General features: G+C 44.8%; 3 protein-coding genes across 6 annotated transcripts; 2 read left to right on the top strand and 1 right to left on the bottom strand.

Moving 5' to 3' along the window:
• The first annotated feature begins 30 nt into the window (after positions 1-30).
• On the top strand, positions 31-3,194 carry LOC138128381 (probable tyrosyl-DNA phosphodiesterase). The gene is made up of 5 exons (XM_069044579.1): positions 31-1,806; positions 1,856-1,981; positions 2,036-2,131; positions 2,180-2,737; positions 2,788-3,194. Exons 1-5 carry the CDS (start codon positions 1,580-1,582, stop codon positions 3,131-3,133), a joined length of 1,353 nt encoding a protein of 450 aa, XP_068900680.1. The 5' UTR covers positions 31-1,579; the 3' UTR covers positions 3,134-3,194.
• Positions 3,195-3,649: 455 nt separating this feature from the next.
• On the top strand, positions 3,650-6,357 carry LOC138128378 (ribosome biogenesis protein BOP1 homolog). The gene is made up of 2 exons (XM_069044576.1): positions 3,650-3,886; positions 4,030-6,357. The coding sequence occupies exons 1-2, from the start codon at positions 3,791-3,793 to the stop codon at positions 6,334-6,336; spliced, it is 2,403 nt and encodes an 800-aa protein (XP_068900677.1). The 5' UTR covers positions 3,650-3,790; the 3' UTR covers positions 6,337-6,357.
• A 687-nt stretch (positions 6,358-7,044) lies between these two features.
• LOC138128386 (protein tramtrack, beta isoform-like) lies at positions 7,045-11,105 on the bottom strand. Of its 4 annotated transcripts, XM_069044590.1 has the most exons (6): positions 10,459-11,098; positions 9,535-9,870; positions 9,318-9,486; positions 9,110-9,266; positions 8,891-9,061; positions 7,045-8,830 (listed from the first exon to the last, which is right to left on the bottom strand). In XM_069044590.1, the coding sequence occupies exons 2-6, from the start codon at positions 9,765-9,767 to the stop codon at positions 8,520-8,522; spliced, it is 1,041 nt and encodes a 346-aa protein (XP_068900691.1). In that variant the 5' UTR covers positions 9,768-9,870; positions 10,459-11,098; the 3' UTR covers positions 7,045-8,519. The 4 variants fall into 4 exon arrangements, with proteins under 4 accessions (XP_068900691.1, XP_068900690.1, XP_068900688.1 ...); XM_069044589.1 differs by having other exon boundaries at positions 8,891-9,266; positions 9,535-9,831; positions 10,459-11,105; XM_069044587.1 differs by having other exon boundaries at positions 8,891-9,266; positions 10,459-11,104.
• Positions 11,106-11,162: the final 57 nt, after the last annotated feature.

The following is an 11,162-nucleotide window of genomic DNA, read 5'->3' as shown; positions in this document are numbered from 1 at the left end:
TTCAACATTTACAAACAAACCGTAAGAATTAAATGACAACAAAAAAGTCTACTAAGAATGAATTCATAACGCCCTCATCAATTCATAATTGCAAAGATGCCAATGGATTCATCGTTCTTCGGGCGTAATCATCGTTGTAACGCCCTTGGTGCATAAATAGCTATTTTCTACTTTGCGTTCGTACTGATGCTATTACGATACTGTTTTGCGTATCGTAATAGGAAAAGGCGTGATATAATAATAATACTAAAAATAGTGAAATTTAATTTTTTAATGTTGACGGATACTGTGGTGTCGCGGCAGACGTGACCTTGGGTGGAATCCTTCAACTTTAACGGTTTTAACTTTTAAATTTTTTTTTTTTCATTGAAAAAGTGGCAAAGTAGCAAAAATACTGTATGACATCTCGTTTATAAGGCATTTTATCGCACTTACTCCTTTAGGGCACTCCTCGCTACGCTCGTCGTGCTCTAAACCCGTGCGTGCGATAAAATGCTTCTTATAAGACTCGTATCATAATATACTAATTTTCAAACTTTTTTTGAAATACTTTTAGCCACTTTTTCTCGAAAAACATCAACATTTGTATAAGGGATTATTAGCTCAATCGTTACCTTTTGTGATGTTCTGTCACAGGTTAAAATATACTATGTGACAAAGAAAGGTAAACACCCAGTACCTATAGTTTTATTTCAATAAATTTTTGCGGGCAAATGTGTTTTGGGTCAGGTAAGAAATGATTAAATTTGCAGGCCTATCTATGCAGTATTCTGCATTTTGTCCTGCTGGTTGGTTATTGCAAGTGTAAGGAAATTTTGTCTACATTGAAAATTTTGATTTTTGAATTTTAGAAAACTTGTTGAAAAGTGTTTTTGTAAGGCGAGAAATGTCGCGAGTGCGTAGACTTGGTTACATTCCTCAGCTTAGTGACTTTGAGCTTACGAGAAGCAGGTTTGTCAGTTAGAGAAATTGCCAGAAGAACTGGCAGATCTGTACGCACCATTTTAAGATGTTATCAGGCATGGGCTCAAGAAGGCCGTGAGCACAGGACTAGGGGCACCGGACGTCGTAGGATAACAACAGAGCTTGATTCTCAGATCTTGATCAATAAAGGGGTGTTTACCTTTCTTTGTGACTTAGTATATCTGCACAACCTTCAAAGTCACCCTGTACCTACATGTTCTGTGGTATAAGTAGTTTTTCATGCGTTATAAAGAAATGTAACACTTATAGTCTTTAGAAAGTCATTTTGAAAGAAAAAAAAACATTTTTTTCCAAACACCAAAGCCTAATTTCCTTTGTTTTTTCTTGTACAATACCAATAGCTATGTCGACGGCTTTGATACAAAAGTGCGGTACAATTCGGCGAAATTATACCAAGTTTAAGTTGCAGAATTCTTGAGCTGCATTATTGGACTGTTTTTATTTTTTCTGACAGGTGTTGCAGAGCGATAACTCTAAAAAACTGTTTTCAATAGCAGCGGTAAAAACGTCGCATTTTTATCAGTTCCCAGTTTTTCAACGCGCGGTACGATCAGTGTGCCTTTAACATTCACCGTCTTCTTCTCTAAATTACAAGATGGACAGAACGAACAGACCCATGTCGGAGAAGCTGAGCTTCGCCGCTCCCTACAACATTTTTTTCAACGTGATTCCTGCGATCCCCGAGACCTACCTCCAATACAACGCTATCTCTTTCAGGGACCTTTTGTGTCCCAGTCTCGGCATCTTAAAAACCTCCTTGCACCTCACCTTCACCGTCGAGTTTGACTGGGTGTTGGACGAGTACGAGCGCTGCAGGGTGGGGTGAGTTTCGCGAAATACTCAAGTGCAGCTTTTTACGTCTGCGTCTCAGGGAAATCCCGATAACCATCTTGTACGGCGACAGGAAGGTAAGACCCGTCAGACTGCGTCCCCGGAACACCCGATTTTACCTTACCCACCGCATGATCCAGTTGCACCGACACGGAAAGCACAACTCGTAAGTTTCCCAATAACATGTTTGTTCTTGTTGCAACTTTGCGTGTGAACGCAGCAAGTTGACGATCTTGGTCTACTCCGACGACTCCATTCGAGTCGTCGTCTCCACCGTCAACCTGACCCCGCGAGACTGGGACCGGCACAATCACACGTGAGTGCTCGAATTTGGAAATTCTGGAGCTGAATGCGCTTTTCCAAGGTTCTGGATCAGTCCGAGGTGTCCGGCGCTGCCTGCAGGCTGCGCCGAGGGCGCCGGGGAGTCCCTGACCAAATTCAAGGCCTCCCTCCTGAACTACCTCTGCCAGTACACCAACCCCGACATAATCACCTGGATTGAGATCGTGAGGAAGGTCGATTTCAGCACTGTCCGAGTGTTTTTGGTGGAAACTATTCCCGGAACGCATTCCGCGCAGAACAACAAAACCCACTGCACCCGCATCGAACAGTTGATTTTGGAGCACCGCAACGCTCCGCTCTATCAGCCCTGGCATTTCCCCGGGGCCAGGAAGCACGGGATCATCGTGGCCCAACTGAACTCCATCGAAGTGTTTCCTGACGATCCGCCGAAATGGTTTTACAACGATGTGTGGACACCGCTGTACGGAGGCGAAGCGCGCAGAAATGAACCCGTCCTCCACATCATCTACCCCACGGTCGACAACGTGAGATTCGGGGCGTACAGACGTTCCGGGGCTCGGTGTTTGTCTTGTAGCAGAGACTTTCTCGACGAGAATCCGTGGTTGCGACCCTACCTTCGGCAAGTACCACCAGCTGACTGTTACGTTTGCAATAAACAAAGAGTTTCAGGCGGTGGCAAGCCGAAACGTGGATGCGAACTTCGATCATGCCCCGCACGACGCAGTATTGCCACGCGTCACCGGATTTCACCGAATTAGACTGGTTCTTTTTTACCAGCGCGAGCTTGTCTTGGACGGCGTGGGGGCAACGCATCGTCCAGAATAATAGAACCGTGGTGCAGACAAAAAATTTCGAACTGGGAGTCATGTTTTTTCCCCGGTTTTTCGATGAATATTCTTTTCAAACTAACTTAACCCACGGGAGGAGTCACAGACGTTTGTTCCCATTGCTGTTTGATGTACCTACTGTACATTACACAGACATGGATATTGCATGGACCAATGTAGAATTTTAAAAAGTTTGTAGCAACAGCAGTTATTCCATTAAATATGTTAAATTAGGGTCTTAATGACAAATTTTATTTTAATCACTTACCTCAACTAAACATCTCCTTCATATCCGAAGAAATCAAGGCTCACTTGCTTCTTCAACCCTAGAGAACGGCTTTTGACCAGCTTCCATCTGTAACAGTAAAAAATAATGCAGTGAGGCTATAAAATATCAAAAATTTAGTTAGATCTACCACTGGTTTTGATAAATCCTTTGTCAATACTGTAACAAACTTGTGAATGAAAAATCAGAGCAATTGACTTTTTGCGTTTAAAAATGGCGGCCTGGTATGAACAATTGAACAGTAGTGCTGCCAATAGTGCCAATACCAACTATTTAACTACCCTGCAGTTTATCTTCTATGGTTTGATTATTACGATACGAACTTAATAAATACTGATAATATTTTTAGTAAAATCAACTCTACAATATAATATTAAAAAAATATTATTGGCAATTAAGGTTCCTGAAGCCTACGTTTAAAATAAATTGTCAAAAATCACTGAAGGTTATTCTCTAAATTGTCAGATGTCATTCTACCAACACATGTTATGTTCCGTACATAACCCCACTTTTGTGAATAAACTTAAACATGTGTTGAGTGAGTAAATAAGAATCTAAAATGGGCAACAAGCAAAAGAATTTAAAGCGAAGAATTGAAAAGCCACCTGAGGAAAACGACGAAGGAGATTCAGGACAAGAATCAGTAGAAAGTGAGGTTAGTTCAATTCTGAAAATTTTACATTTTTTGCCTATTACTTGTTCCTCCTAGATTTTTATTTCCAATAAACTTAAATGGAACAACGACCGCAATATGTTAAACTGTGTGAACAAATTCTTGAAAAATAACTTGATTTTTAGGAAGAATTACTGAATGTCGTCAACGGTGACGAAGGTGATAGTTCAGATTCTGACCGAGAGATTGAATCTAGTGATGAGGAAGACTTGGAAGAGAGCGACGATGAGGCGGAAGAGAGCGATAACGTAGACGACGACCCTGAAGAAAGTGAAGATGTCGATGAAGAGTCACATGATGAAGATGTTGATGAAGAGTCACACGATGATGAAGATGTTGATGAAGAGTCACACGATGATGAAGATGTCGACGAAGAGTCACACGATGACGAAGAAAGTGAAGATGTGGACGCTGAAATGGACGACAGTGAAGTCGACGGCGAAAAAGAAGTTGACAAAGACGACGCGACTTCTTCAAAAAAAGAGATCATTTCGAAACCTGCTCCACCAGATGAATACGCCGACCACGACACCTCCGATGAAGAAGACATTCGCAACACCGTCGGCAACATCCCCAAGAACTGGTACGACGAGTACAAACACTTCGGCTACGACTGGGACGGCAACCAAATAATCAAACCGGAAACTGGGGACCACCTGGACAACTTCCTAAAACGCATGGAAGACCCCGACTTTTGGCGGACGGTCAAAGACCTCCAAACCGGTCAAAACGTGGTTCTCTCCGACGAAGACATCCAACTGATCAGACGAATCAAAGCCAACAAAATCCCCGACGCCACATTCGAGGAATACGCCCCCTGGGTCGAATGGTTCACCAGCGAAGTCATGAAGACTCCGCTGCGGAAGTTCCCCGAACACAAACGATCCTTCCTGCCGAGCCAAAGCGACGCTAAGAAGATTTCCAAGTTGGTGCACGCCTTGAAGATGGGCTGGATCAAAACGAGAGCCGAGGCGGAGAAGTTGAGAGCGAAGAAAGAACCCCAGTTCTACATGTTGTGGGCAAGCGACGATCAAGCCGACGAGATGAGGCGGATACACAAGCACATCCAAGCCCCCAAGAGGCTTCTCCCGGGACACGCCGAGTCTTACAATCCGCCCCCGGAATATCTGTTCGACGAAAGGGAGCTGAAGCAGTGGAACAAGCACAAGAATGCGCCGTGGAAGCGGAAGTTGCACTTCGTCCCGCAGAAGTACTCATCCCTGAGACATGTACCGGCGTACCCTAGATACATCAAAGAGAGATTCTTGAGGTGTCTGGACTTGTATTTGTGCCCCAGAGGGATCAAGATGAAGCTCAACATCGAACCGGAGTCTCTGGTGCCGAAACTGCCAAGCCCCAGGGACTTGCAACCTTTCCCTACGGTACTAGCGCTGGAGTACAAGGGCCACACCGATATGGTGAGGACCATCAGCACGGACAAGTCTGGACAGTATCTAGCGAGCGGTTCGGACGACGGTACCGTCAAGCTCTGGGAAGTCAACACCGGACGTTGCCTGAAGACCATCCAGACCGACGATGTGGTGCGTTCGGTGGAGTGGTGTCCAAACGCCGCCCTCTCTTTGATACTCGTGGCGACAGGAAATTGCGTCCTGCTGATCAACCCCCACTTGGGGGATTTCGTGGTTTGCAGCAAAACGGACGCAGTCCTAGAGACGCCCCCGAAATCCGACGCCATAGTGAGCGAACGCGTCAGAACCACAGTCGAATGGTCCGACTCCATCGAACCGGATCTGTACAGCAAAGGGGTCAGAATCGTGCTCAAGCACTTCAAGGAGGTCTCCCAAGTAACCTGGCACGGCAAGGGCGACTACTTCGCCACCGTCATGCCCGACGGCCTCAACCGCTCCGTTCTCATCGGTCAAGTCAGCAGGAGGCGCTCCCAACTGCCCTTCACCAAACCCAAAGGCTTGGTCCAGTGCGTCCTCTTCCACCCCACCAAACCCTTCCTGTTCGTCGCCACCCAAAGACACGTCAGGATATACGACCTGGTCAAACAAGTCCTCACCAAGAAGCTGCTCACCAACTCCAAGTGGATCTCCACCATGTCGGTGCACCCCGGCGGCGACAACCTCCTAGTGGGAACCTACGACAGGAAGATGCTCTGGTTCGACCTGGACCTCAGCACCAAGCCCTATCAGACGCTGAGACTCCACGGGGCGGCGGTCAGGGGGGTGGCCTTCCACAAGAGGTACCCCCTGTTCGCGTCCGGCTCCGACGACAAGAGTCTCATCGTCTCGCACGGGATGGTCTACAACGACCTCCTCAAGAATCCGCTGATCGTGCCGCTCAAGAGGCTCCAAGACCACGAGACCACCAACGACTTCGGCATCTTCGGAGTGCACTTCCACCCGTTGCAACCGTGGGTGTTCTCTTCGGGCGCCGACGGCACCATAAAACTGTATTCCAATTGATCAATAAAAAAGGAAACGAGAGTGTCTGATTCCTGAAAAGTCCTGTAAAAGGGGAAAAAATGGAGGGTGACCGTAGGTCCCTGGAAATTTGCCGCCTGCAGTACATAGCGTAACTATACTCCACTGAAAGTACAGAAGGTTCAGATACATATCCATCTAAATGTTGCAAAGTGGTTATGTATTATTGGGTGTTCATTAAAATTTCTCCTGAAAGTTGGCGTTGAAGAGTCGATTGTGAACGCATCACGGATTGTTTAAATCTAACCTCACTTTTTGCGTTGTTTGTTTTTACTTTGCGACTGGTGCGTTCACAATCGACTCTTCAACGTCAATTCGAAGATAAATTTAAATACACCCGATATAAGTGTAAATGAAGTGTTTACTACTTCCTACGTAAGAACTAATGTCCTGCACGTGACAGTGAAAATTCTTGCGTCCTTGACTAACCCTAAAACACTTTGAAAAATGATACATTGTGAAAACAACAAAGTGACTGGTGCGGCCTGTCAATTGTCAAACTTATAAATGCAAAAGAGGCGGCAAATCTACACGTGTATTTTAATCATGGCCAACTAAGACGTGACAAACATTTGTAATAATCCTGTAAATTGTAATAAAGTTGACAACAGCGCCGACGGTTATACATGGAACTACCGTGGATTGTGACATGGTAGGAGTGTGGGTGAGGCATGAACGTCACGTGGTATGTCCTTTTGTATATAATACTTGTATATTTACGACAGAATACTGTATACAATGTCTAAGTCACAAGACATAAGCGTTCTATTTAACTAGAAAAATATATTATAGATGGCACTTGTACACATAATATACTTTACAGGGAGAGGTTGGCTACAAAAATGAAATCCGAACCGAAGTCAGCTGCAAAAAACACTAATACTCGACGCGACCGCCTCGACGGCCGCCATTTTTCCAAATGAACCGAAACGATACTCAAAATGGCAATAAAAAACGGATGAAAATCCCTAAACTAATGATCAAGTTAACGGCTACATATCATACACGAACCTACCAACTAAATAAGAAAAAAAAAGTTTATAATAATAAACCGGATACAGTTAACGAAGTGAAAGGAAAAAAAGAAATTCAACACAAACTGGTCTAAATCTAACAAATCACTTATCACTAAGTCTTATCGATAATAATTACTGTTTTCGAGCGGGACGCAGTGGTGCCAACACCCCGCCCGATAAATACGATTGTTTATTTCTTTTTACAAAGATCAGAGAATCTGGCACCTAAACAGTGGTGTCTCAGTTTTATGTTTTTTTGTCAACGTTTACTTATGATCCATCAAAGAAAACGAGAAAGAAATTAAATGAGGTGAGTGCGGTTTGCTATTACGGCTTATAAATTACTGTGTGTATCACTGGCATTATTATCTCTCTTTGTAGACACGGGGGCTGGGTAAAAACGCAAAAAAAAAACATGTAAAAAAAATAAGCGTAACAACTGTAGTTCTGTGTGTATGTGTGTGTTGGTATTGCTTAGTCTCTTAAGCTGCCACTCCTATTATCATCAGTCAACTGCTTTGGTTAGGGTCTTAACCTAGTAAAAATGAGATTCTTTTGACTCTTAAATTACGATGGAAGCCTACTTTTGATTACGGTGACGTTCGTGATGGTAGAAATAAATAGATGAGAATGATCTGAATTAGTCGACGAAAATTAAAAATATCACGTGGTCTTATCGCATACGAATGGCAGCCCTAATCTAATAAGGGAAAATAAAATCGTTAAAAAAGTGACGGGCAATCTCACGTTATACAAAATAATAATCTTTTCGGACTAGTACAGTTTTCAAATATCAGAAGGTTTTTTTGTACAATTCTAGTTTTTCACCAAATTTCCGATTAACCTAGTGTCACAACTTCCTACAATATTTTTCTCTAACCACGACAATATCTTAATATCTTAGAAGACAATTTTCCATTTTTCCTTACGATTAAGAGAAAATAAATAATAAAAAAAAAAGAAAATTATTTGGCAGCAAAAAATCCTTAAATTCTAAGTACAGTCGAAATAAGGCGGAAATCAAAATACTGAAACTCGTGTAAAAACGTAAAAAATAAATACGTCGCATAAATAGTGTAAAAAAAATAATTGAAAAAAATAAAAAGAGACGCGTAATGGCAAATAATGAGTCTGACGCCTGGCGAGATTTTACTTTAGTTTCGAAACCCCCAGCGCTGGTAACTTGTAATGGACGATATGGTAAGGGGGCCCGACTGGACTTGTATTCCCCGGTGAGTTGTACGCCTGCACCGGCATCGGCAGCCCTGTCGGGCCCGAGCAAGCCCTCCCTCGCTTACGTCTCGGCAGTATCCCTTTCCTCGCCATGTAAAAACGGATTGTCGATATGGGTATGTTGAACTGGTCGCTGACCGTCTGGAAGGTTTGCCCTCGCGTTATGCACTCGGCCGCCCTCCGCAGCTCCTCGTCGGACCGTCTGATGCGCCGATTCGTCGCAGACCCTACGAACAAAATCAACAATTTCATCCCAAGCCCCCAATGGGGGTACGCCGCGACCGTACCTGGACTACCGTCGTACTGACAAGACACGTTCGCTATGGCGAACTCTGGGGTCTTGTTGAGATCATTCGTGTTGATGGCGACGTCCTCCTCCATGAACTCGGTGTCCATCAGGTCGCTTTCGCCCTCGTAGTAAGAATCATTGTCGCCCAATTCCTCTTTGATTTCGTGTTCTGAAACGCGCCTTTCGAGTGCTTTGTTACGACAGCTCGCGACTGTACCTTTGTTCTGGACGCCGTCGTTGGAATCACACTCGGACGACGACGGATTGTTCCCGCTCTCCGAACTTTCCAGCTTCTCCTCTTTCTTCACGTCAGCGGGTTTAGCCATTTCTGGATTCTTACTGTCCGTGTTAGAGTTATTAACGACGGGTTTCGCCTAAACACTCAGATTTTAGCGAAATGGGGTTACAATATGACCGACTAGTACTTGTGGTTTGAGGGCCCCCAACTGCTGCTGACTCAGCAACTGATCTGAACCGCACAACCCTCGGATTTGCAAGGCCTCGGCGCTCTTCAACAACGAAGGTAGATCGTCCTGAGTTACGTTCACTTCTCCTTTGTACATGAAATCGACGAGCGACTGCATCTCCTGAAACCTACAACACGACATGTTCACGGTGCCGGGACAAATCATCGTGACTCACTTCATATCTTTCATAAAAATTATAGGGTGCTGGCAAGGATTGTCTAGTAGAAGCTTCTCGAAGTAGGTCGAGCATGCTGACAGCACAACTTTGTGGCACTTCAACATCTCGTTCTCGCAGGCCAGCGTGACGTCGACGAAGTGCTCCGAATTGAGGAGTTTGGGAAAGGCATTTTGCAGATTCGACTGGTAACTGTTCCATCGGACACAGAACTGCTGCGGGGGCGTCACCATCTTCGACTGATCCTTGCGACGGTTTCACTCGAGACTCATTAGAGCAAGGGGGCGGTGTATATTCCTCCAAAAATAGATTTATCAATGTACAATCGTCCAAAATCTGCAAAAACCGACGACTTGCAAAAACATTCTCGGCGGCCATTTTGTTTAAACAAAAACGCCACTATTGCCAATCCGATTGTTAACAAGAAAAAAAACACCAAATTGTTTGTTGTAAATGTTTATATTACGGGGGAAACCGGTCGGGACTCGGCGTGTGGTCAGACTTGTCTTTCTCGCACATGCACGAGGCCCGTCTGGACAACGTGCGGAAAATTCCGGCCACAAAACCAAAAATTATCAACGAACATAACCTAACTATAGTGAATCGTGAAAAACAAATGAAAAGCGCGTGGAAATGAGATGTCTGAGGGGGCGGGGGGTGAAAATCGTGGGGGCCACATGGTCGCTAATTTGCGTGAATTTGTGGGTTCGCAGGCGTAACGGGTCGAATCGACGCTTTCAGGGGTGCAGATGGACGTAAAAGACGTCGGGTTAAAATAAACATTACATAAAAAGCAAGCTTCGCCATATTGGCTAACCCCTAAATAATAGGCTATGAAAAAATATTCAACAAAAACAATATTTATGGGAATAATTGGGTGTTGATGAGTGAACGAACTGATGAGGTTGGTCGCCGTAGACTTACCCTTGCTTTAAGAACACTATTTAAGCGCCAGCACTGAGAAAAATGCGTAAAAAATCGATAAAAACTTTTAATGCAAAATGTTCACTTAAATAATTATATTGCTTGTAAGGGCCAATCACCGACTTGAGTTGGCGACGGCGGTGTCGCCGAAGACGCACGTTAGAAGCATGTAAGGAGCGGGCACGTACGTCTATGCTTGCACCGGCGCACTACAATATTTACTTTCCGAGATCCAGGGGGTGTACTATTCAATTTTAAAATATAAACAAGCAGGCCGCGACGGTCGCCTTACCGCCCTCGAACGCACACCAGCCCCAATTCGCACGAAATCACGCACAAAACACCCACACGTACCCGCTACTACCCTCAATATCCACCACAAAACCGAAAACGTGCTAACAATTCTAAATATAATATTTATATATAGACCCCCGCCATTTGCAATTTTGCCGGCTTGGTACACTCAACACAAACAACGCGGACGTTCTGGGCGACAAATTCGAAACAAGGGGCACCGACGGCAGTCCGTCCGCTCCGAAAAACATCACGCGACGTCCCCGACGCCGCCACCACGCTCTCTCCCGCAGGAAATCCTCCGCTACCCTGGGCCGAGCCGGATTTTGACAGCCGCGAGGACGGGACTGTACTGTAAACAATTGAACGGGAAGATGTAAGGGCGGCAACTCTGAAATTTACATAAATTC

The sequence above is a fragment of the Tenebrio molitor genome, chromosome 4 (genome assembly GCF_963966145.1).
Source record: "Tenebrio molitor chromosome 4, icTenMoli1.1, whole genome shotgun sequence".
Lineage (NCBI taxonomy): Eukaryota > Metazoa > Arthropoda > Insecta > Coleoptera > Tenebrionidae > Tenebrio > Tenebrio molitor.
Note: the sequence above shows the minus strand (reverse complement) of the source record. Positions and strands in the feature narration are given on the sequence as shown.